The sequence below is a fragment of the Schistocerca gregaria genome, chromosome 11 (genome assembly GCF_023897955.1).
Source record: "Schistocerca gregaria isolate iqSchGreg1 chromosome 11, iqSchGreg1.2, whole genome shotgun sequence".
Lineage (NCBI taxonomy): Eukaryota > Metazoa > Arthropoda > Insecta > Orthoptera > Acrididae > Schistocerca > Schistocerca gregaria.
This window is the reverse complement of record NC_064930.1, coordinates 111,106,133-111,134,044: the sequence shown is the minus strand read 5'-3', so window position 1 is coordinate 111,134,044 and position 27,912 is coordinate 111,106,133. Positions and strand designations below refer to the sequence as shown.

The window sequence follows — 27,912 nt, the reverse complement described above, 5'->3', positions numbered from 1 at the left end:
TTTCAAAATTTTCTGAGTGGCCGTATGGGCGCAAGTGAACTGAACGTTCTGGACGCCCTGTGGAGGTTAGAACTCCAGAAATCAATAATAAAATCCATGATATGGTGATGGATGGCAGAAGAGTTGAGGTGCGTGAGATTGCTAGTGCTGTGGGAATCTCGAATGAATGGGTACATAATATTTTGCATAAACAGTTGGATACGAGAAAGCTATCCGCAAGATGGGTTCCGCGATTGCTCGCACTTGACCAAAAAATGGAATCGTGTGTTGTGTCGTAAGGATGGTTTGCAGCTGTTTACGAAGAATCCGCAGCACTTTCAGCGTCGTTTCGTCACTCTGGATGAAACATGGATACATTACTACACTCCTGAGACCAAACAACAATCTGAACAATGGGTTACCAAGGGAGAATCTGCACCAAAACAGGTGAAGACCATTCCTTCGGCCGGAAGGGTTATGACGACTGTCTTTTGGGATTCGAAAGGGAGAATCCTCATCGACTATCCGCAAAAGGTAAAACTATTACTGGTGCATATTATTCATCATTAACGGACCGTTTTAAAACAGAGCTGCAAGAAAAACGGTAGCGATTGGAATGCAAAAAGTCCTTTTCCATCACACCTTAGCAGTTGTGGTCGCAAAATTAATGGGAATAGGATTCCAACTTGTTTCCCGTGCCCCCTATTCTCCAGACTTGGCTCCCTCGGACTACTATTTGTCCCCCAATTTGAAGAAATGGCTGACGCAACAAAAATTTTATTCAAATGAGGAGGTGATTGCAACAACGAATAGCTATTTTGCAGACTTAGACATTTCGTATTATTCGGAAGGGATCAACAAATTAGAACAGCGTTGGACGAAGTGTATAAATCTAAAAGGAGACTGTTGAAAAATAAAAAAGGGGTACCCCAAATACGAATGTAGTTTTTATTTTTGCACTGACTTTTCAAACGCTCCTCGTATGTGACCATTCTGGCTGACTGTGTCAGTCCATCCTATGGTGCACAAACATTTGTTTCCCATTGGTGAAGCTGTGTTCCGAGGTGACAGGGACTACTTGTTCTCAGAGGCTGCATTGTACACAACTTGTTTTGTGAGCACAAGGATGAACTGTCACATCTTCCCTGGCCACAACAGCCGTCAGATTTCATTATTATTGAGACTGTGTGCTCTACTTTGGAGAAAGAACGTTTTTGAAGGGATTGTTGTTCTTCAGCACAGAAGCCAAGATTTCTGACAGTGCAAAGCAGACTGACTATTTTCTAGTTACTCATGTAAGTGTCCTGCTGACCACTGTTGAGTGAGTGGTAAGAAAGGTTGTTTATGGGCATTGGTAGGAACAGTTACAGACTAACAAAATGAAGAATCTGAAACCAATACCGCATTAGTTAGCTCCCTCCCTTATCGTATTAACGAACATTAGTAACCTTTCCTACGAAGGTGGATATTACGTAGTCCTATATGGTTACATATTAACCCATTAAGGTCTAGGAAATGGACTAGATTAATAACATTGCCTAGAGAACAGTACTTCGTAACAAACCAACTGAGACAACTGTGATCACTTCATATTGACATATAACTTGTCTCTTCTGGCTAAGGCTGATCACATGTTGCTTTTTAAAACTTTAGTTACTTACTGTGTATTCCATAGATCATACTCACTATTATGTATTAAAAGAACAAAGATTGAATAAAAAAAAATATTTTGGGATATGCTGTTCAATTACAGGTTTGTTTCTGTACAAAATGACTAATCCTTTCTATTCAAGGATTTCTCTACAGCATAGAAGGAGTTGTTATGGAGAATCATCTTTAGTCTACATATGAAAACACTTCTGATATCTTTCAGACATTTTGTTCCATAGTCAAAAAGTTTTATGAAACTTCCTGGCAGATTAAAACTGTGTGCCAGACCGAGTCTCGAACTCAGGAGCTTTGCCTTTCGCGGGCAAGGGCTCTACCAACTTACCTACCCAAGAATGACTCACGCCCCGTCCTTACAGCTTTAATTCCGCCAGTACCTCGTCTCCTACCTTCCAAATATTCTGGAGAAGTTTTATAGTTGAATATTTCATCTCTTTCTGTACAAAAGTTAGATTCATTACAGAGTAATGCATATAGTATTTCCATTCCTCTCATACTCAACTGGATTGCTGACAAGTAGTTTTTTTTTTAATGAGTAGAAGCATTGTGAGGCTGTGGTTTATATTCTAATGTGGTTAAGGAATTACTTACAACATGTACTCCACACACAAGTCTAATTACTTTCTTTTCTGCAGTGAATATTTTTTTACCGAATATTGCCCCATACATCAGTAAAAGAAAACCTGTGACATATGCCTTATGTATCCACAAAGTTGACATTTATTCTTATGGAAAAATAGCAGGCCTACTATATGATTTTTTTCCAGTTTAAATTTTCATCAATGTGTATACCTACAGAATTAATACTTTGTTCTCTGTTTATCATTTCTTGTTGGTGTGGTATGTTGATAGGAGGTGTGATGGTTTTGATGTACAAAACTGGATGAGCAATGTTTCTCCACAGATTAATCTAGCCCATTTTCGCAAAACCAGCCACTAACATTAACAAACATTATTATCTTCTTTGTTGATGTAGCTTTGCTCAGCTTCACAATAATGCAGACAGGATTAATTCTGCCTCCTGGTTCAAATAAAGTGGCATATCATTAACAGAAAGCAAGAACAATAGTGGGCCAATGATCGAATCTTGTGGGAGCCCCATTGTAATTTGTCCCCACGATGATACGGCCCCCCCCTTTGCTTTACTTGAATAAGTTAGGACAACTTCCTTTGATCAATGGTACTGGTGATTCAAAAGTGTTATAGGTGACATCTTGCTCGAAGGCCCAGGATAATCGCAATGGTCAGTTGTGCGACGCACTCACCGATGGCCATCCAGACGGTGAAGCGCACCAGTGTGAGGATGGAGAGCTTGAAGATGAGGTAGATGTTGACAGTGACAGCCACAGCTGGCACAAATGGCAAGCCTGGTGTCATGAAGAGCAACGTCTTCCTGTCGGCAATAAACAAGACACATAACACTAGTAGGTCAGTGGCGCACCACTGTGACCTGCCTCAACTGCAATTCCAAAATGTGTAAAGAAAGATATTAGGCCTATGTCTTTGAGAACAAGCAATCACATTAGCATTTAGCACCAGTGATTAGACATAAAATTTTAAGCACTTTGTACTGTTTTACTTTTAAATGAAAACATTTTAGTTTATGCTCTACCATGATTGTCAGTGATATTAACTGAAACTACAACTTTACTGTTACCAGTCACTGGTGAACAGAAAACTTTAGTTTCATTTGACAATTTTACATATTTTGGCTATCTTTAGCAGCAGAACAATTTGAAATATACATTAGAAGTATGTCGTTAATCATAGTAAAATGACTACATACACAAACGGATAAAGGAACAAAAATGAATACAAAATGTAACATGCCAAGAATAGTATCTCAGTGTGTGTGGCAGGTAATACAGTTCACCTGCATAAAACTTTCTGACAGCCTTTGGTGGATGTAAAATGGCTTTAGCACTCAGAAATTACACAACAGCTGTGGATCCACACGCGAGACAAAGAATCTTTAAACTTCCAATAGTGCACTGTATCTGGTAGAAAAGTAGTTCAATTTAGTTAGGTACAGATTCATCTTCTGCTAAGGTTTTTATACAATTGATTTATTGATAATTCACAGTCTAATGATAAAAAAACATAGTGCCTGTAGTATTTAATGTGCTGGTCAACTTATATGTTAACTAAAAAGCCTCACAATCTATTATTAATTTACATTTATTGCCCACTCTTTAACAAAATGAGGTTTTCAGTTTATCACCTTTAGCAAACATAACTTTGAGGACTGGTTTTGAGCTAGCAAATTGTTTTCCAGAAAAATGTCAATTTTATATTTCAGAATAAAAAGTGTGTTATTTTATATAAATTTATTGTGGAACTCTTGGTAAGAAACTTTACAGTTCACTATTCAGTTTTGGAAGGCATATCAGATTTAATGAGTTATCTGCAAATATTAAAATTAAATATTCTTAAAGAGAATATAGCATTGTTATAAAACTGTTTTCTACTGAATTACATAAATTACAACTGTTAGGGGAAAATATTTAGTTTTTTGTTGTTTACAAATGGATTGCAAGTTTATGGTGTAATTTGTAAGACAAATCTGTAAACTATTGTATGTCAACATTGTTATGTATAAATTTTAAGTTAAAAAGAAAAAGCTAATTCATGATGACATATGTAATCATAATTTACATATAAAAAATTAATGAGCAGCTTTCAAATTTGACATTAAAAGTGTAACTGTAGAAATCATGTATTATCTTGTAATTGCAACATTGTCTAACTGCATCCAAAGTTTTAAAATCTATGATTTTACATGCTTCATCTGTAACAAATAGTAATGTAGACTATGTAGGCACCAACTTGGCCACAGCACAAACAATGAGTCTATAAGCAGAAGTCAGTGTTTGTCAGGCTGTAGTCTGTAGTAGTTCAGTTGGTGAATGAATTAAGCTGATGGACTATCAATATCAGAAAATAATGTTTGTATTCCAAAATAGAAACTCCTCTTTCCTCATTACCTTAGCCAGCTTCATCCTGACTCACAACTTCTTCACTTTCGAAGGCCAGACATACCAACAATTAAAGGGAACAGCCATGGGTACCAGGATGGCCCCCTCGTACGCCAACCTATTTAGGGGGCGCTTAGAGGAAGCCTTCTTGGTTACCCAGGCATGCCAACCCAAAGTTTGGTACAGATTTATTGATGACATCTTCATGATTTGGACTCACAGTGAAGAACAACTCCAGAATTTCCTCTCCAACCTCAACTCCTTTGGTTCCATCAGATTCACCTGGTCCTACTCCAAATCCCATGCCACTTTCCTTGACGTTGACCTCCATCTGTCCAACGGCCAGCTTCACACGTCCGTCCACGTCAAACCCACCAACAAGCAACAACACCTCCATTATGACAGCAGCCACCCATTCCACATCAAACGGTCCCTTCCCTACAGCCTAGGTCCTCGTGGCAAACGAATCTGCTCCAGTCTGGAATCTCTGAACCATTACACCAACATCCTGCAAACAGCTTTCGCATCCCGCAACTACCCTCCCGACCTGGTACAGAAGCAAATTACCAGAACCACTTCCTCATCCCCTCAAACCCAGAACCTCCCACAGAAGAACCCCAAAAGTGCCCCACTTGTGACAGGATACTTTCTGGGACTGGATCAGACTCTGAATGTGGCTCTCCAGCAGGGATAGGACTTCCTCAAATTCTCTCCTGAAATGAGATCCATCCTTCATGAAATCCTCCCCACTCCGCCAAGAGTGTCTTTCCGCCGTCCATCTAACCTTCGTAACCTCTCAGTTCATCCCTATGAAATACTCAAACCACCTTCCCTACCCTGTGGCTCCTACCCTTGTAACTGCCAACGGTGTAAAACCTGTCCCAGGCACCCTCCCACCACCACCTACTCCAGTCCTGTAACCCGGAAGGTGTACATGATCAAAGGGAGAGCCACGTGTGAAAGCACCCACGTGATTTACCAACTGACCTGCCTGCACTGTGACGCTTTCTATGTGGGAATGACCAGCAACAAACTGTCCATTCGCATGAATGGACACAGGCAGACAGTGTTTGTTGGTAATGAGGATCACCCTGTGGCTAAACATGCCTTGGTGCACGGCCAGCACATCTTGGCACAGTGTTACACCGTCCGGGTTATCTGGATACTTCCCACTAACACCAACCTGTCAGAACTCCAGAGATGGGAACTTGCCCTTCAGTATATCCTCTCTTCTCGTTACCCACCAGGCCTCAACCTCCACTAATTTCAAGTTGCCACCGATCATACCTCACCTGTCATTCGACAACATCTTTGCCTCTGTACTTCCGCCTCAACTGACATCTCTGCCCAAACTCTTTGCCTTTACAAATGTCTGCTTGTGTCTGTGTATGTGTGGATGGATATGCGTGTGTAAGCGCGAGTGTGTACCTATCCTTTTTTCCCCCTAAGGTAAGTCTTTCCGCTTCCAGGATTGGAATGACTCCTTACCCTCTTCCTTAAAACCCACATCCTTTCACCTTTCCCTCTCCTTACCTCTCTCTCCCTTAAAACCCACATCCTTTCGTCTTTCCCTCTCCTTCCCTCTTTCCTGATGAAGCAACCGTGGGTTGTGAAAGCCTGAATTTTGTGTGTATGTTTGTGTGTCTATCAACATACCAACACTTTCGTTTGGTAAGTTACATCATCTTTGTTTTTAGATATATTTTTCCCACGTGGAATGTTTCCTTCTATTTTATTCATAACATACAGATATTGGTAGTTTAATAAAAGACTTTCGTGCAAAGTCTCATTATGAGGGACACCACTCCAATACTTGCTGGTCAAATACTGCTGGCAAAAATTTCTCCTAACTCCATGTTTAGAACCAACTACATGCAACTTCAGCATCGCTTCACGGGCATGCACTAGTGATGTGATAGGTATGGCTAAATCAGACTCTGGTTCCACATTCACCACACAAATGCAATGGCAGAAGTACCTCAGTGCTGGTTTGTGAGGCCAAGTGCCAACAACTGGTTCCTCTTTGGATGAGGGAGTAGGGCAGTCATACCCTTTTCCGATGCATCTTTTCAGTGAGTTTCTCAAATCATGTGAGTGGCATATTGTACGAGGGTGAGTCAAATGAAAACCTTAAATTTGTAATGACAAATTGAAATTTCGCGCCATTATCCTGTAAGTTGGTAAGCGTGCTACAAACAGTGTGCAGAATGGCCTGTAGGTGGAAGCATAGTGCAGATGCAAACATACCGTCGCAGTATCGGTATAAAGGTGGCTGCTTCACTTGTGACTTGCACCAGGGAAGAACAGCGTTCTGTTATTCGGTTTTTGCGTAGTGAAGGTGTGAAACCTATTGAAGTTCATCGAAGAATGAAGGTTCAGTACGGTGATGCATGTGTGTGACAGCAGCAAGTCTACAAATGGAGTAGGGAGTTAGCAAATGGTGTGACTTCAGTGGACGATGCTCCTCGTCCAGGTCAGGCACAACAAGTTGTGGCTCCACAGAACATTGCAGCAGTTGAAGGCACAGTGAAGGAAAACCACCGAGTGACACCAAATGACCTTGCAGCATGTTTACATATTAGTCACGGGTCAGCACACCATGTTGTGTACAATGTGCTCCAGTTTAGCAAAGTGTCTGCAAGATGGGTGCCACGACAGCTGACTCCTGAAATGAGAGAACGACGTGTCGATGCTCGTGAAAAACTTCTTCGGCGCTTTGAATGGGAAGTTGATGCCTTTCTTGCAAGACTCGTTACTGGGGATGAAACCTGGGTTCACTTCCACCAACCGGAAAAGAAGAGAGCGAGCAAGGAATGGTGCCATTCCTCGTTGCCAAAAACAAAGAAGTTTCGAACAGAACCATCAGCAGGGAAGGTTATGCTGAGTCTGTTGTGGGACGAAAAAGGCGTCACTTTGGAGCATTATGTGCCTAGAGGGACCACTGTCACCATTGCATTATACACAGATCTCCTAAAAAATCGTCTGCGGCCTGCAATCAAATTAAATCGACGTGGATTGCTGTCAGCAGGTATCCTTTTGCAACATGACAATCCAAGGCCCCACACTGTCCGTAGAACAGTTGCAACAATCACAGACCTACATTTTGAGTGTCTTCCTCATCCACCATACTCACCAGACCTTGCCCCAAGTGATTTCCAAATGTTTGGACCACAAGTGAATTCCAAATGTTTGGACCACTCAAAGACACAATGGGAGGAGAGAAATTCCACGTGGTGCACAACGGACTATCAAAAGATATTTTTTTCTAAAGGAATTTATGCACTTTGTAAGCGCTAGAGGACTTGCATTGAGCGTGGGGGAGATTATGTTGAAAACTGATGCAGTTTTGTACCACTTCTGCACAATAAATAATATTTAAAAAAATATTTAAGGTTTTCATTTGACTCACCCTCGTATCAAGTGCTGGTTGGAGGTCATGTAGTTGACTCGTGCAGCATTAGTGCAAGTGAAAAATAAACTACGATTTTATCATTAAACACAGACTTGAGATACTGGATGGATTAAAGAAAAGGTTTCGAATGCTAGGCATCTTTTTTTATTTAACTAAGGTGTTTGATTGTGTTTATCACAAAATGTTGCTGCAGAAGGTTGGACCATTGTGGAATATGGGGAGTCGGTCACAGTTGGTTCGCCTCTTACTTTAACAACAGACAGCAAACGGTCATTGTCCCCAGTGTTGAGAATAGCTGTGATATGGCTTCTGAGCAGGGCATGGTCAAATGGGGGGTGTCCCCAGAATCAATGCTGGGGCCACTCCTGTTTCTTATTTGCATAAATGATATGCCTTTTATTATTACAGGTGATTCTAAAATATTTCTGTCAGCTGATGACACTAGTATTGTTGTAAAGGTTATGTTGTTTGAAACATTGGCACTGTTTCAAATAGAACACTTCATGATGTAAATTCATGGCTTGTAGAAAATAAACTAAGGCTAAATCACAGTAAGACTCAGTTTTTGCAGTTTCTGTCACACAATTCAAAAAAACCCGACGTTTTAATTTCACAGAATGGGCATATGATTAGTGAAACAGAGCAGTTGAAATTTCTAGGAATTCAGATAGATCGTAAACTGTCATCAAAAGCCCATACTCATGATCTTGTTCAAAAACTTAAGGCTGCCATTTTTACTGCTCAAACGGTATCTGAAGTAAGTGATAGTCTGACATGAAAAGTAGTCTACTTTGCTTATTTTCATTGGCTTATGATGTATGGTATTATACTTTGGGATAGCTCCTTCCCATTCTCAAAGGATATTTTTTGCTCAGAATTGTTCGGTTTAGTTAACAAGTGGAATAAGTTCGCGAATCTCTTGTTGACCCCTGTTCATTAGTCTGGATAATCTGACATTGGCCTCACTATATATATTCTTTACTGTCATTTCTTTCAACAGTATCAGTTTATTCCCAAAAATTAGCAACTTTCACACAGTTAATACGAGGCAGAAACCCAATCTGCTTTTGGATCACATTTCCCTGAATCTTGTGCAGAAAGGTGTGCAGTATACTGATGCATCCAATTTCAAGAAGCTACCACTCGAATTCAAAGATCTCAGCAGTAATCTACGTACTTTCAAATCGAAACTGAAGAGTTTCCTCATGGGTCACACCTTTTATTCTGTGGAGGAGTTAAGCTGATTCATGTGTTATATTGTTGATCGCATCTACATGAACTTATGCCTTGTCTTTTTTGTGTTCATAAACATTTTCTTTTATTTATTACTTTTTTGTTGTAATTTAATGCACTCGTATGTTCCATGACCATGAAGAGTTGCTCCTCCAATTGGTCCTTTGGAACAAGGAACGTAAAATAAAATAAAATAAAATGTAGATAAATGTGGACGATTTTGCCATTCTTTCTGAAAACCTAACAAATGCTGGAATACAAATCACTTTCTTAGAAGAAATAGCCAACAAAGTAGGTTTAAGAATATCTGTAGAAAAAACAAAACTTATGACAAACATAAAAAATGCTCTGGACTCCCTAGCGACGGATATTGGCCAGATAAAGAGGGTAAATAAATTTAATAAATTAGAAAAATTCGCTGTAGAAGAAAGAGTACATAAAATGGAGAGAGCTTATGGAATAACTAGGAATGTCTACAACAAAAGGTGTCTTTCTAAAAATTTGAAGATACCACACTACAACGCAGTAGTGAAATCAGAATGTCTTTATGCAAGTGAATGTTTATTACTGAACTACAAAATGGTTCAAATGCTTCTGAGCACTATGGGACTTAGCTGCTGAGGTTATCAGTCCCCTGGAACTTAGAACTACTTAAACATAACCAACCTAAGGACATCACACACATACACGCCCAAGGCAGGATTTGAACCTGCGACCATAGCAGTCGCGCGGTTCCAGACTGTAGTGCCTAGAACCGCTCAGCCACACCGTTACTGAACTACAAATTACACAAGTTGAAGTCCTAGAGTGAAAAATCATTCGAAAAATACTTGGACCACCAAAAAATACAGAGGTATGGAAATTAAGAAGCAATGAGGAAGTTTATCGCAACATAGAAAACATAAATGAAACACTACGAAAGAGGTGACTGCTATTTTTTGAACACTTATACAGAATGAACAGCGACAGGTTAACCAAACAGATTTCTAAATATCTTTGGGACAACAAGTCAACAATAGCCTGGATTGAAGAAGTTAGAAAAGATTAGGAAAGAAACAACATAAGTGAAAAAGATGCAACAGAAACAGAGAGTTTCAAGAGGAAAGTGTTAAAAATGGAAGGTTTCCAAGGCAAGAGGGAGAAGAAGACACGGTCAAAATGGTCCGAGGAGGGAAAAAGGATACATAGTGAAAATATGAAGGAATACTCGAGGAAACAGAAGGAACAACAAGAAGGAAGCATTGAAATTAGTGCGTGGTCCTTAGATGACCCAAATGAAGAAAGAAGAAGAAAATACAGATAAATACTACCACCATACTAACTCCTGTTGTAATTGGAGAAATTTGCAATAGAAGTTCCGATATTACTTATATGGATATAGCAACATGTAAGGTGATTTTTTAAGTAAAAGTAACAGCCAAATGCGGAAAAACTGTCATTTAAAAATACTACCTGACTGAGTTCCGTGCAAGAATTTATTTGGATATTAGAGACTGTAATGATTTACCAATTGAGTTGCAGATGACCATGTCGGTACCTCTCCACATATTTCAACAAAGGGTATAAGAGTTACCTACTATTAATGATTTCAAACAAAACTGTAACACTCAGAAAAAAAATAGTAAGGAATTAAATAAATGTCTAATACAGGGCTTCTCAAAATGTGGTCCGCAGACCCCTTAGGGGTCCGCCAGCTCTTTCTAGGGGGACCACTCTTCACCAGATCTAGTAAAATAATGAGTAAAATTATTGAATAAAAATGTGAAAATCAAATTCATCACTATTTTTCTTTTCGTGTGAGAAACATGTGTACTTTTACTTCAGGTCATATTCCCAAGCAACCTTTGCAGTTCCTGAGAACGCATACACAGTTTAGTGCCAGAGATGGCCGCTTATCTGATCGACTGTTTCGCAACAATACGTGGTTCGTTTGTGCGCCGGCTCACGGCACTAGATGCGTTGAAACATTTTACGCATGTGCAGAGCGAGCTTTGTCGACCAATCACAGTGCTCGTTGACACGTATGTGGCCCCAGGCATAGTTAAATGTTAAATTTGCTTTGTCAGTGCACTACCTATTCCATAAGTCTATTTTTGAGCTTCTAGTTGTTTTCATTCATCTCTAAACCAAAGACTATTGATACTTTTTTGTGGTGGGGGGGGGGGGGGGGGAGGGGGGCGGGGCCATTGGGGACATGGAACTTGCATTAAGAAGCTTTCAGTTGCCATGGTTTCCCTCTGAAATTTATAGTAACTGTGCTCTTGACTGACTAGGGGTCCGCCATGGATTTTTGACTGAAGAAGGGGTACACCAGCTGAAAAGGTTGGGAAGCCCTGGTCCAATAAATTGACTGTAAGTGCGATCACAAAAGAAAATTGCAACAGCAAAACCAGCTGTGGAGGTACTACCAACAAAAGATAAAAACTTCCTGGCAGATTAAAACCGTGTGCCCGACCGAGACTCGAACTCGGGACCTTTGCCTTTCATGGGCAAGTGCTCTACCATCTGAGCTACCGAAGCACAACTCACGCCCGGTACTCACAGCTTCACTTCTGCCAGTATCTCGTCTCCTACCTACCAAACTTTACAGAAGCTCTCCAGCGAACCTTGCAGAACTAGCACTCCTGGAAGAAAGGATAATGGCAGAAGTGAAGCTGTGAGTACCGGGCGTGAGTCGTGCTTCGGTAGCTCAGATGGTAGAGCACTTGCCCGCGAAAGGCAAAGGTCCCGAGTTCGAGTCTCGGTCAGGCACACAGTTTTAATCTTCCAGGAAGTTTCATATCAGCACACAGTCCGCTGCAGAGTGAAAATCTCATTCTGAAAAGATAAAAATCTCGAGTAAAGACCGACTTTCGGCTAAGCAATTCGAGTCGTGCTCTAACACAGCACTACTGTTGAGTCTGTAGAAATGTCCTCGTCAAAGGGTCAGAGTTTCCAAAATGAGCCACTGGGCTGCACAGTCAAATTCACCGACCGAAGTCCGCGGGGAGACATCGTGCCAATGCATCTATTCAGTGAATGTGGACTCAGAATCTGACATTCACCCACTGCGGAACTCAGTTTACGCCAGGTCCCGAGTAAAGTTGGTGACGGGAAAGAGTACCTGTTCTGGGGCTTCCTCGAGATAGCGAGCAGCACGCCGATTATGGCGAACATGGTGATGGAGAGTGCCGCAGCCAGCCAGGAGCCGCCGCTGCCCCCGGAGGCGGCCACCATGATGTCGAAGATCAGGATGAGCACGTACAGTACGCCCACCATCTTCATCACGAACATGCCCGACTCCTCGGTGGCCGGGCCCGTATCCACCCAGGGGAAGATGGCCGGGCACAGGTACGTCGCTGCCTGTTGTGGACGAGTGGACAGTGTAGCGCTGGCTTCTTATACTACTAAATAAAATTTCTGTTAAAAACTAAACTAAACTCCTCCCGAACAGGCCAGAGAGGTTCAATGGTACCGAATGGCCACCGTGTCATCCTCAGATCGTAGGCATCACTGGATGGGGATATGGAGGGCACATGATTAGCACACCGCTCTTCCGGCCGTATGTCAGTATCGGAGACTGGAGCCACTACTTCTCACTAGAGTAGCTCCTCAGTTTGCCTCACGAGGGCTGAGTGAAACCCCGCTTGCCCACAGCCCTCGGCATACCGGACAGTCACCCACCCGAGGGCTAGCCTGGCCGGACAGCGCTTAACTTTGGCTACCCCTGTGGCTAGGCTGTTGGCAATTTTTCTGTTAGAAAGAATAAATAAAATAGTTCTAGAATTCCTGAGTGTTCGTCTGATTCACATCATAAGTTCTCCACAATATCTCAGCAAAAAGAATTGTTGCTATTCTTGTCGTTCCTAATGACTGCTGCTCTGCTCCAATTGGTACCCTATACAGGGTGTTACAAAAGGGTACGGTCAAACTTTCAGGAAACACTCCTCACACACAAGGAAAGAAAATTTGTTATGTGGACATGTGTCCGGAAACACTTACTTTCCATGTTAGAGCTCATTTTATTATTTCTCTTCAAATCACATTAATCATGGAATGGAAGCACACAGCAACTGAACGTACCAGCGTGACTTCAAACACTTTGTTACAGGAAATGTTCAATATGTCCTCCGTTAGCAAGGATACACGCATACACCCTCTGTCGCACGGAGTCTCTGATGTGCTGATGCAGCCCTGGAGAATGGCGTATTGTATCACAGCCGTCCACAATACGAGCACGAAGAGTCTCTACATTTGGTGCCGGGGTTGCGTAGACAAAAGCTTTCAAATGCCCCCATAAATAAAACTCAAGAGGGTTGAGGTCAGGAGACCGTGGAGGCCATGGAACTGGTCCGCCTCTACCAATCCATCGGTCACCGAATCTGTTGTAGAGAAGCGTACGAACACTTTGACTGAAATGTGCAGGACCTCCATCGTGCATGAACCACATGTTGTGCCGTACTTGTAAAGGCTCATGTTCTAGCAGCACAGGTAGAGTATCCCATATGAAATCATGATAACGTGATCCATTGAGCGTAGGTGGAAGAACATGGGGCCCAATCAAGAAATCACACAGAAAATCTGTGCTGATGACGTGATTGCACAATTGCGTGCAGATTCTCGTCAGCCCACACATGTTGATTCTGAAAATTTACAATGTGATCACATTGGAATGAAGCCTCATCCGTAAAGAGAACATTTGCACTGAAATGAGGATTGACGCATTGTCGGACGAACCATTCGCAGAAGTGTACCCGTGGAGGCCAATCAGCTGCTGATAGTGCCTGCACACGCTGTACACGGTACGGAAACAACTGGTTCTCCCGTAGCACTCTCCATACAGTGACGTGATCAACGTTACCTTGTACAGCAGCAACTTCTCTGACGCTGACATTAGGGTTATCGTCAACTGCACGAAGAATTGCCTCGTCCATTGCAGGTATCCTCGTTGTTCTAGGTCTTCCCCAGTCACGAGTCATAGGCTGGAATGTTCCGTGCTCCATAAGATGCCGATCAATTGCTTCGAACATCTTCGTGTCGGGCCACCTTCGCTCTGGAAATCTGTCTAGATACAAATGTACCGCACCACGGCTATTGCCTCATGCTGGTGAGCTTGATGCTAGTATGTAGAGCAATGAGTCACATGTCAACACAAGCACCGAAGTCAACATTCCCTTCCTTCAACTGGGCCAACTGGCGGTGAATCGAGGAAGTACAGTACTAAAATGAGCTCTATCATGGAAATTAAGAGTTTCCGGACACATGTCCACATAACATCTTCTCTTTATTTGTGTGTGAGGAATGTTTCCTGAAAGTTTGGCCGTACCTTTTTGTAACACCCTGTGTACGATGGTTGTTACCCTCTCCACTATTCTGCTCCTGTCGCTGTACTCATTCCTTTGGAATGTTGTCTCCAACAGCTACAGGTCAGATGGGAGGGTGACTTGATTGCGGAGGGTTCGCGCCCTGTGAACGAGTGTACATGAAAGAGCTTCAGATCCCACAACCCTCAGAATTAACGTCTCTTATGCACCCTTCTTCACATTGCATGAACTATCTGCAAGCAAGACAATGTTTCAACTGAGCTAAGACACCTGGAGACAACACTATGAAGGAACGGATAGAGGCAACAAGCAAGTAAGGCGTATGTTCGGACAGGTTGTTGTTTGACAACAACACGAAGAGAAAGATGAGCACAAACCACTTGCATGCATCCCATTTGTGAGTAATTCCTCCATAAAAGCCAGCAGAATATTGGATCAAGAAATTGTCAAATGTGTACTTCTCCCATCCCCTAAGACCTTAACACTACTAGGTCAGTAAAGGATGATCCAGCCCTTCGCAAACCGGAGGTCTAGAAAATCCGTCACCACTGCAGCATAGCATACATTCTACATAATGTACACATAATATGAGAGACGTACCATGACATAGACGCCACATTGAATTACACCACCAAGTCAGCCATGGCCGACAATGGTATTACTATAAATTACAATGAAACAAAGATACTTAGGCAATCTTCCTCATTCTCACATTTGCATGATTAAAGAGGCCATTTAAATTAAGGTCCAAGATGGTCTAAGTAAAACAAATGAAAAAATTAAAGACATTAGTTGGCAGTGGCGACTGATTTATATCAATGGGGAAAGTCGAAAATTTATGGTGTACTGTGATTGGATCCCGAGTCTCCTGCTTACTGGGCACATGCAGTAAGCTCTATCCAGACACACTGGTCAACACAACTGCATGGACTACCCAGCACACATCCCGTCAGACCCAAATTCTCAGCTTATGCACACACTACTGATGTAGCTCCCCTTGCTCTTTATCCTCACTATTGGTAGGATTTTGCCATTTCCCATAAGAGTTAGAGCTTGCTATGCATCTGCACTGAAGTGATCACTGGCCGTCATCGCCTTGATTATATATATATGTGGTGTGTGTTCTTTTGGACATCACATACACTGGGTAGTCCTAAACTATGAGGGTTGGAACTTTAACAGTGCCAACTAGTTATTTACAGCTTGTACAAAACAGATTTCAAAGTTTTACTGACCTTGAAGGCAGTAACCAGCTTTGTGTATAATCCGTTGCCAGTTGTGTTGACAGCTCGAATGGTACAGTCTATTGCCCGACAAATTTGTAGCAGTTCTGAAGCAAATGCCGTGAAGTGTTTCCTTCAGTTTAGAATCGAGTTGAACTCACGACGGCTTAAGTCAGGGGAGTGCAGTAGGTGGTATAGCACTTAGCAGCTCCATCAGTCAAACAAATAACAGCTTGCACTGTACATGCTTGAGCATTGTCCTGCAAAATGATGGTCAGGTCCTGCAGAAAGTGTCATCACCTCTGTCTGTATGCTGTTCACTTTTGGAACACAACCTACGACCAGCTTAGAGACAGAAGTGATAACACTTTCTGCAGGACCTGACCATCATTTTGCAGGACAATGCTCAAGCAAGTACAGTGCAAGCTGTTATTTGTTTGACTGATGGAGCTGCTAAGTGCTATACCACCTACTGTACTCCCCTGACTTAAGCCCTCGTAAGTTCAACTCGATTTCTAAACTGAAGGAAACACTTCACGGCACTCAATTCAGAACAGCTACAAATTCGTCGGGCAATAAACCACGCCGCTCTAACTGTAACACAACTGGCACTGCTAAGAGTATCCTACAACTTCCATATTGCTGGCAACGGGTTATACACAATGCTGGTGACTACTTTGAAAGTCAGTAAAACTTTGAAACACATATCTATTTTGTACGAGCTGTAAATAAATAGTTGCCACTATTAAATGTCCAACCCTCATATATGACAAAAATGTAAAGGCTGGTAGAGAGGAAATAGATAAGCAGATTTCATATAGGAATGTGTGTGCGGTAGTGACACATTACAGCGCTAGCCTGTACAGTAGTATGAATCAGAGGACACTGAAAAGTCATGTAAAGACAAATGACATCAGAAATTTATTAATAGTTTACAAGAGGCACTTGGAAGAGCGGCCACTGACAGAAACGCACAATTCACAGCAACGGCACATTTATCAGCGAACATTAGAAAAGACATCAGGCAAGTCGATAATATGTCCAGCAGCAACAGACATGTGGGCAACGAGATATTCTTCAGGTGTGATAGGGCTGTTGTACACCAAGCTTTTCATATGACACAACAAGAAAAAGTCCACAGAGGTTATATCAGGAGACTGTGGTGGCCAGGAAACTGGACTGCCCCGTCCTATCAACTGCTGGCCTTAGGCAGCATCCAGGTGATTCCTGACATTTCGACTGAAGTGAGCTGGGGCTCCATTCTGCTGGAACCATATTCATCTACGGACAGCTAGAGGAACATTGTCCAGCAGTACAGGTAAGATCTCCTGTAGGCAGGTGATGTATGTGTCACTAGGTACAATGTATGGTCCTACTAAGTTAGTGTGCACAATTCCTGCCCAAACATTATTGGAAAAACCTTTGCATCGTCCGAGATAGGTTTTGTGAGTGTGAGGATGAACTGTCACTTCCCAGTCCACCACAGTCACCAGATCACAATACTACCAAGTCTTTGTTGGCTACTTTGGAGAAAAGGGTGTGTGACCACCATCCACTTCCATCATCGTTACCTCAATTTGCCACTAATTTTCAGGAAGAATGGTATAATATTACCTCGAAAACCACACAGGACCTGTTTTTGTCCATTCTGAGGTGACTTGAATCAGTTTAAAATGCTAGCAGTTTTCCTCCATTGTATTATGCATGGCAATGCGTTGTGCATAAAATAAAATAACATTAAAATTTTTTGGTGCACAAAAAGTATAGAAGAGGTGCGGCATGTGGATAATACTGATACTGAATATTGATATTCACAATATACATAAATGACCTTGTGGATGACATCAGAAGTTCACTGAGGCGTTTTGCAGATGATGCTGTGGTGAATCGAGAGGTTGTAACAATGGAAAATTGTACTGAAATGCAGGAGGATCTGCAGCGAATTGATGCATGGTGCAGGGAATGGCAATTGAATCTCAATGTAGACAAGTGTAATGTGCTGCGAACACATTGAAAGATAGATCCCTTATCATTTAGCTACAAAATAGCAGGTCAGCAACTGGAAGCAGTTAATTCCATAAATTATCTGGGAGTACGCATTAGGAGTGATTTAAAATGTAATGATCGTCGGTAAAGCAGATGCCAGACTGAGATTCATTGGAAGAATCCTAAGGAAATGCAATCCGAAAACAAAGGAAGTAGGTTACGTTACGCTTGTTCGCCCACTGCTTGAGTACTGCTCAGCAGTGTGGGATCCGTACCAGATACGGTTGATAGAAGAGACGGAGAGGATCCAACGGAGAGCGGCGTGCTTCGTTACAGGATCATTTAGTAATTGCGAATGTGTTACGGAGATGATAGATAAACTCCAGTGGAAGACTCTGCAGGAGAGACACTCAGTAGCTCGGTACGAGCTTTTGTTAAAGTTTTGAGAACATGCCTTCACCGAAGAGTCAAGCAGTATATTGGTCCCTCGTACGTATATCTCGAGAAGAGACTATGAGGATAAAATCAGAGAGATTAGAGCCCACACAGAGGCATACCAACAATCCTTCTTTCCACTAACAATACGAGACTGGAATAGAAGGGAGAACCGATAGAGGTACTCAAGGTACCCTCCGCCACACACTGTCAGGTGGCTTGCGGAGTGTGAATGTAGCTGTAGATGTAGACAGAGGCATCCTTTAGAAAATGGAAGACTACAGTACATTTAAATTTACGCAAGCACTTATCTTCAAGAAACAACCATTCCCCATGAATTCCACACAATTTGACTACACATCAAAACTAGACTCCCACCAGCTGTTGTAAGAAAACTCTAAATAAACACAACTGAGGAAATGCAAAATCCAGACATAATAATGGCAATGGAACAAAATAGTAATCACAGTCATTTGGCTCTTTCGAGATGAACAGAGACCAATAAAAGTATAGGGTTGTGTTTTTCCACAAATTTAATGAACATAACAGATAGACATAATAAAGATTTTACTCATCAATAATATATTCTCCTTCACTATTTACACTGCCAATGCTAGGGTGGCTTTTTGTCTAGAGAAACCATGTGGTTTTGTGGCAAAGAACCCATCCAGCTATGTCCAGAGAGCATTTTCTTCAGAAAAGAAGTTCCTCGAAGATTGTTCCATACAGAGCAGAAAAGGTGAAGATCTCAGGGCGCAAGATCAGGTTAGCACAGTGGGTGCCGAATTACTTCCCAACCCAACTCCTGTATGGTGTTTTTTGTCTTTTCCTCAACTTCATCAATGAGCTGCCATTCTGAATAACACAAAAAAGCATACTGCACCCAGTTTGCTGATGACACAACCCTTATGATTGACAAAACACCTAACTGCAGTCTCGAGAACACTGCAACCACTTTATTCAAAGAAGCTCTACACTGGTTCCCTTCAAATGGTTTGTCACTCAATGCAAACAAAACTCAATCCCCTCAGTTTCAAACAGCAAATAAAAAACAGGAAAACACTGAAGTAAAATGTGGTGACAAAGAAATACTGAGGGCTGTCTTCCAAATTCCTGGGACTACTCATAAAAAACAATCTAAACTGGCCAGTTCACATCAACGACCTACGTAAAAGACTGAAATCAGCAGCATTTGCCATTCGCTTAATTTCATCTTGTTATGACTTCATAACAATTAAAGCTGCATGCCTAGGAGATTGCTATTCACTTATGACATAAGGCATCATATTTTGGGGTAGCCAGTCTCAAGCAAACAAAGTTTTCATTGCACAGAAAAGAGTCATTAGAATTACAGCTAGAGTGCATCCCAGATGCTCTTGCAGAAACTTATTCAAACAGCTCAGGATCCTCACCACGCCATCTCAGTACATTTTTTTCACTAATGCACTTTGTCAACAATAATCGTACAATTTACAAAACAAATAGTGAATATAATGATCATGATACAATAAGTAGGCTAAATATGATCTTCACAAAGATATAAAAAATCTCAACATGGCTTTGGGAGCACATAATTCAAGCACAAAAGTATAAAATAAACAATCATTTCATGTTAAATCAATCACTAGGGATATGTCTAAATTCAAATAACAGCTGAAACTTTATCTTTGAATAGTTCTTTCTGTTCTTTACAGGGACTTTTTGACAGTGTGTAATAATTAGTGCAATGTGATTCATTTTAAGCATTCTTATAAGAACAGACTATGTACCACTGGCATATCAACTGACGACAGAATGCTTTTTTATAAGTATTAGAATGTTAGACTTATAATTTGTTTGTGTAATCATTATTACTACTATAATCAGTGTTGTTGTTTAAAGATTTTGAACCCCGTGTATTAGTTTATATATGATTTAGTTTGTAAGCCTCGTGACCATTTGGATATGATTATTACAGTTTTTCCACAGAAGCTGAAAATTTCTAAAGTCATTCCACAGTTGAAAAAGGGTGATAAGCTTAAAATACAAAAAAAAAAAAAAAATACAGACCTGTCTCACTTCTCCCAGCTTTCTCTAAGGTTTTAGAGATACTAATGAAATATAGAGTCTTAATATCCACAATCTGATAAACAGTAATCAGCATGGATTTCAAGCTGGGAGAAGTACCAAAACAGCTGTACTGGGATACACAAAAGAAATAATCACTAAATTGGAAGAGGGAAAAAGTGTAGTTGGGATAAATCTAGATTTGCCAAAAGCCTTTGACACTGCTGACCACAGCATACTTTTGGAAAAGCTTGAAGCTATAGGTAAAAAGTGGTTATGAGTCTTATCTGGAGAAGAGGATGCAAGTGGTTGAAATTACAGCACCAAATATTAATCAAGAAATTAAACTAAGATCAGATCCAACAGAGGTCACAGTAGGTGTACCCCAAGGAAGTGTATTAGGCCCCTTGCTGTTCCTCATTTACAGTAATGAATTGAGGTGTCAGAGAGAAAAGCTAGAATCATGTTACTTGCTGATGATACTAGTTTAATAGTTAGTGATATGAAGCAGTCATTGCACAGCACTGTGGACTGTGTCCTACAAGGTATACGAAAATGGTTTAGTGCTAACAAGCTAATACTGAATGGAAAAAAATTAATTATGTGCAATATGGGAAAATAAGTGAACATGACGACCTAAATCCCACCATGGAGGGCAAACAACTTGAAAGAGTATAGTGTGCAAAATTCCTGGATATGCACATTGATGAGAAGATTAACTGGAAGGACCATGTGGTGAGCTTAGCACTAAAACTAAATTCAGCATGTTTTGTACTTAGAATAATTTCAGGAGTTTGTAGTACGGTAATGACTGTACCAGATTAGTATTCTTTTGGCTATTTTCAGTCTATTGCATCCTATGGGATAGTATTCTGGGGAAAAACAAATTGTTGTCTAAATGAGATTGTCAAATTACAAAAACGCGCTATTCAGGTAGTGACTCAGAGCCCACCTCAAACACATTGTAGGCCCCTTTTTAAAGCATTGAAAATTTTAACAATTCCATCATTATACTTTCTGAAATGTCTGTTGGTGATCAAAAGAAATCAGGACAAAATGAAAACCAATACAGACTACCTTAATTACAACACACGGCAATGTAAAGGTCTCCACATACAAGCTGTAACGAGGACACGAAATCAGAAACATGTATGTAATCAAGGCATCAAACTTTTTAATGCACTAGAAAAACATATCAAAGAGCTGGAATATGAGGATAAATTTAAAAGTGTTATAAAGAATCACATGCTTGACAAATGTTATTACAGTGTAAGTGAATTTTTATGCTCAGCTGCATTAGGATATAAAAAACGACACGCTTGACAAATGTTACTATAACATAAGTAAATATCTCTGCGCAGCTGTATAAGAATATATGTTTAAGTTAATGTGACAAATGAAAGTAAATCAGGGAATATGTCTGTCAAGCACATAATAAGTTATGTTATAAAAACACTTATTAGTTGTATATTGCATTAAACATAAGATAGATTCATATGAATTCAGCACAGACAAAAATTTTGTAAAGATATTATATAGTTGTTAAAATGTACCCTGACAAATCCTACATCACAAATTTGATCATTGGGATGATAATAAAGAAAAAAGAAAATAAATAAAAATCTGGCAGGTTCTACATCCCGGCGATACACTCGCATCATGGATCTCTGGAACACGAAAACAAATAAAATAAAATAAATACTCTTCTAGAAGTGGTATTCAGATTGGTGTACTAAACAGTAGAGTATTAGCGTCTATCCGACTTAATCACCCATATGTGCACATAGCAGGTGTGCAACTTAACAAATCCATGCGGTTCATTAGTTGGTCAGCACAATCTATTTCCATACACTGGTCACGTATCTCATCTCACATCGCACCTCCCGATATTAGACGGAAGAACACGTTATTATGCGAATACCAAAAGGTCTTTCATAACCGTGGCCTTCCTATATTAAGTGATGTCTTCTCTGTGGAACGAAACTGAATTAGGTCGAGACATCCTAGGCTTGTCAGAGCCAGGATTCTTGCTGAAAAAGAATTCGGTGCCATAGATGAATGGAAATTGTAAACCACATAAACCACCTTGATAGTCACCTGTAACTTTTTCCATTTGTATTATACAGGGTATATGAAAGAGAATCATCCGATTTGGCACGTCTATATCTCTGAAACTAATAAACATATGCAATAAATTTTGTTTTTTGATGAACAGGAAACTGAAAAAGTTTTTTCTGTACCTTTTCACAGGCGTACAATATGGCCCCCTTGAGATGCACGGCATATGTAAATTAGGTATTCAAATTGTTCCCAAATTGCAGTGAGCATGTCTTCAGTTACAGCTGCTGTTATGCGATGTTCAGTTCATTCATTGTTGTTGGTAACGGAGGCCCATAAACAGAGTCTATTATACACCCCCACAACAAATAATCACGTAGTCAGGTCCGGTGACCTTGGAGGCCAATAATGTAGGCTGAATCATTTGGCCCAGAGCGACCGATCCATCGTTCAGTAACCCTTTGATTTAAAAATTCCCGCACTTCCAGATGCCAGTGTGGGTGTGCCCCATTCTGTAGGTAAAAGCGATGTCGTTCGAATCGGTTTCCAACTGTGGGAAAAGAAAATTCTCGAGCATATGTGCTTGCTGTAACAGTGTTCTCGGCGGCTGCGTTCCACGTCTGACTCGGGTCGACCCGGCGATTTGCCTTTACACAAATAACCTGTTTCTAGTGTTCTGTGCTGTCGGAGAATCCACACCACACCTAATACGAAAGTCACGCTGAACAGTTAGTACTGGCCCGGACTGCGCAAAACGTAGACCACAAACGCTTTCTTTCTCCTGACACCATTGTTACTAGAGTACAACTGAAGTGGGCGCACACTGCTGCTATCTAGCGGGACTCATGTAAAACAGTAGATTGTTCACTTACGTATTTCAACAAACAGCATAATAGTTATGACTTTTTAAAATCGGATGATTCTTTTCGATACAGCTTTGGAGAGCTGTGCTGAAGCGTTGATACGAGGTAGTTTAGTAAACTTTGTAAATGTATATTTTGTTTAGTAAAACAAAATATGTGTGGACAGGGACTTTCATCGCCTCATGAAACTGCTGAATGCTTCCAAAACCGCATTGTTAAGCTAGCAACATCAGAGAGGATACGATGCCTCGAGAATTGGTACAAATTTTAAACTGGAATACTTTGAGAAACAATAAATAACTTTCTTTTTTCATATTGAGCAAACAATTGTTTTTCTTTTACTGAGACATGGTTCGCAGAAGTTAAAGCATGATAAATGTTCCTTTTTTTTCTTTATTTATTTTTGTTACCACATGCTATGGTTTTTGTGTATGTCTATGTTTTTTGTTACAGTCATTTTTGTTTCGAAGTTTGTCATTTTTCCCGTAGTCCCATTATGCTAAATGTGAAAATGTGCACTTTTCAGTCTTTCACTGTCACTGTTTAACCCTTCTACTTACACAGCTTTTATTTTTTTATTTCACTGACTACCACGGGATACACAGAGACTCCAAGAAATTTACACATATTGGCAGCATTTTAACGAACTAACATAAAAACGTACATTACACATGTTCAAATTAACAGCCATCATTCCATTTTCATGAACGTTACATTGAAGAAACAAAGGAAGAAATTAAATTGAGATCATATTGACCCCAGTGGTACTAAATGCAAAAACCATGAATACCTTTTAATGGGTTATGAACAAAGAAACGAACCAAACACCAGGGGACATAAATGACTCAGAGGGAGAAAGTGATATATTTTGAAAATAATAGTCCTGAAAGCAATGAAGATGTGTGTTTCTTATGTGCTTTCGGGATCATATTGAGCGCAGTGGTAATAGGAGCGTTAAAGAGTGACAAACTGCAGCTTCAGTCTTATAAATAAAAACGTCTTTTCTTGCTGCAACTTCATTTATTTTTCGCACACATATTTCGCCTTTTTCTTGCTCTAAGGCAACTTCAGTGGAATCTATAACAATACAGTTTTGTTATTTTTAGATTATCAAACAGTTCACGTCGCGTTTTTTATGTAATTAAGTAATTACTTACAGTCTGACGTGATGTGCGTTCCCTCTCATATGGCTAACTGTAAGTAATTACTTAATTACTTTATTTTTAGATTATCAAACAGTTGACGTTGTGTTTTTTATGTAGTTAAGTCATTACGTACATTTTGCTGTGATCTGCGTTTCATCTCATCTGCGAAACTGTAAGTAATTACTTCACATGACGTGAACTAGAATGAGATTTTCACTCTGCAGCGAAGTGTACGCTGATATGAAACTTCCTGGAAAATTAAGTGTGTGGCACACCGAGACTGCAACTGGGGACCTTTGCCTTTCGACGGGAAAGTGCTCTACCGACTGAGCTACCCTAGCGCCACGTAAGTCATGAGTGCGTAGCTCAATCATATAGCACTTGCGCCTGAAACGTAAAGGTTCCGAGTTCGATTCTCGGTCTGGCACACAGTTTTAATCTGCCAAGATGTTTCGTGATGTGAACTGTTTGATAATCAAAAAATAACAAAAGGGTATCATTATAGGTCCCACTGAAGATGCCTTAGAGCCAGAAAAAGGCGCCTGAGAAAAATAAATTAAGTTGCAGCAAGAAAAGGCAGTTTCATTCACAAAACAAGTACCGGGTGATCAAAAAGTAAGTATAAATTTAAAAACTAAATAAATCATGAAATAATGTAGATGTACAAATTGACACACATGCTTGGAATGACAAGGGTTTTTATTAGAACCAAAAAAATACAAAAGTTCAAAATAGTCCGACAGATGGCGCTTCATCTGATCAGAATAGCAATAAGTATCATAACAAAGTAAGACAAAGCAAAGATGATGTTCTTTACAGGAAATGCTCAATATGTCCACCATCATTCCTCAGCAATAGCTATAGTCGAGGAATAATGTTGTGAACAGCACTGTAAAGCATGTCCGGAGTTATGGTGCGGCATTGGCGCATCCCTAGAGATGTCGGTCGATCACGATACACTTGCGACTTCAGGTAACCCCAAAGCCAATAATCGCACGGACTGAGGTCTGGGGACCTGGGAGGCCAAGCATGACGAAGGTGGCGGCTGAGCACACGATCATCACCAAACGACGCGCGCAAGAGATCTTTCACGCGTCTAGCAATATGGGGTGGAGAGCCGTCCTGCATAAACATCGTACGTTCCAGCAGGTGTTTATCAGCCAGGCTGGGGATGATGCGATTCTGTAACATATCGGCGTACCTCTCACCCGTCACGGTAGCAGTTACAAAACCAGAATCAAGCATTTCCTCGAAGAAAAAAGGTCCGATAACGGTAGATGTGGTAAATCCAACCCATACCGTGACTTTCTCGTCGTGCAATGGAGTTCGCACGACATTTCTAGGATTTTCGGTAGCCCAAATTCTGCAGTTGCAGGCGTTGACAGACCCTCGGAGCGTGAAATGAGCTTCGTCGGTCCACAACACATTACTCAACCAATCCTCATCTTCCGCCATCTTTTGAAATGGCCACACCGCAAATGCCCTCTGCTTCAGTAAATCGCCAGGTAACAGTTCAGGATGCCGATGGATTTTGTACGGATAGCATCGGAGGGTACGCCTCAGTGCCAACCAAACAGTAGTGTATGGAATGCCGGTGCGACGTGCGACTGCACGAGCGCTGACTTCCCCGTCCACAGACGACCCCGCTACAGTCTCCATTTCTTCCTGAACTGTCTCAGCAGCATTACGCCTTGTGCTCGGTCGGCCACTACGGGGTCCATCGTCTAAACAACCCGTGGCTTCGAACTTCGAAATCGTTCTCGCCACAGCTGCATTTGTCTACGGACCTTTAGCCGTTCGAATCCCCTTCCTATGGCGATAGGATCATAACGCTGAACTAGCACATTCCCCATTCTGATAATACAGCTTCACTAAAAGCGCCTTTTCAGGGAACGTCAACATGCTGCGACTGCTGGCGCATCTGATTCTCTCTCTCTTTTTTTTTCTTTATTGTGTTTCAATTCCCCATCGGGGCGGGCTGGCAGCAGCATATGCACTGTTCTTCAGCCGAAAGACATAAACAAACAATAGAAGACAGTTAAAAATATACAAAGGAGAGAATATGGTGAACATAGATATAAAAAAGGGGGAACATCATGGAAGGCAATAGACAAAAAACGGGGTGACTCTAAAATGGAGATAAAAAGCTGTTTAAAAGTAGCTCACACAAAAAGCCACACACTGCGACGATTAAAAGAACACAAGGCACAGTATGACTGGAGCACAAAAGTAGCGACAGATGGCGCAGCACATAACACTGCCGGCGAACCTCAAGGCAGTACACAATTAAAATCACTCCTCTTGACGTACAGGAGAAATAGCACTAAAAACAACACTGATGTGGCACACTGATGATGATCAAAACAGAGGATCTGCCAGGCGATAGGAGATGAGGGAGACCTGAAGAAGGGAGGGAGGGGAAGAGAGGGGGTCGATGAGTGGGGGGGGGGGGGGCGTGCTTAGGAGGGCCAGGTAGGGAGGGATGCGGGAAGAAAAGAGGCAAGTATGGGGTGTAGGGTCTCGGGGGGGGGGGGGGGGGGGAAGGAGGAAACTCAGCTCTGGGAGAAGGAGGGAAGAGGAAAAAGGGGGCCCTGGGGAGGGGGGGGGGAACAAGGCCAGGTTATAGTTGGAAGGAAGGGTAGATGTCATGGTGAAGTTCAGTATCCAGGAGAAGGAGGCATTGAAAATTGCCCTGATGAAGGAGATGGAGGGTGTGGAGGTGGAGAGAGGGAGGGATACAGCAATAGAGGTGCGGCAACAGGCAGGGGACGGAGAGGAAGGAGGAAAGCAGAGGGTGGGGGGATCAAGCCTGCGGACAATGGAGATGTGGAGATGTTGGAGGAACAGGAGGAGGTGGGAGAAGGGGATCAGTTCATACAGGAGCCGTGTGGGGGAAGGAAGGCGGATACGGAAGGCAAGGTGGAGCGCATGGCGTTCGAGGATTTGGAGGGCCTTGTAAAAGCGGGTTGGGGCGGAGATCCAGGTAATGCTGGCATAACAGAGTGTAGGACGGATGAGGGATTTGTAGGTGTGGAGGATGGTAGAAGGATGCAATCCCCTTGTCCGGCCAGACAGGAGTTTCAGAAGGCGGAGGTGGGAATGGGCTTTCTGCTGGACGGTCTGGAGATGAGGGGTCCAGGTGAGGTGTTGGTCGAGGGTGAGGCCAAGGTATTTCAGGGTGGGGGTGAGCTGGATGGGACGACCATAAAGGGTGAGGTAGAAATCATGGAGGCGAAAGGAGCGAGTGGTGCAGCCTATGATGATTGTCTGGGTTTTGGAGGGGTCGAGACAGAGGAACCACTGGATACACCAAGTGGTGAAGTGGTTAAGGTGGGTTTGGAGGGTACATTGAGACCGTTGAAGGGTAAGATAGAGAGCCAGGAAGGCGGTGTCATCAGCATACTGGAGAAGGTGGACTGGTGGGGGTGGCTTGGGCATATCAGCTGTATACAAGAGATAAAGGAGAGGGGAGAGGACAGAACCATGGGGGACGCCAGTCGTGGGATAAAAGATACGGGAGTTGGTGCTGTGGAGGGTGACATAGGAAGGACGGTGCGAGAGGAAGGAAGCGACCAGACGGACAAAA

General features: G+C 41.7%; 1 protein-coding gene across 1 annotated transcript in view; it reads right to left on the bottom strand.

Annotated features, from left to right (window-relative positions):
* LOC126295311 (probable cationic amino acid transporter) overlaps positions 1-27,912 on the bottom strand; it is a 575,633-nt gene that overhangs the window by 4,411 nt on the left and 543,310 nt on the right. Inside the window, exons 12-13 of the mRNA XM_049987757.1 lie at positions 12,371-12,609; positions 2,913-3,040 (exon numbers count right to left, since the gene is read on the bottom strand). Coding sequence (XP_049843714.1) covers positions 2,913-3,040; positions 12,371-12,609 — 367 coding nt within the window. The remainder of the gene's footprint in view (positions 1-2,912; positions 3,041-12,370; positions 12,610-27,912) is intronic.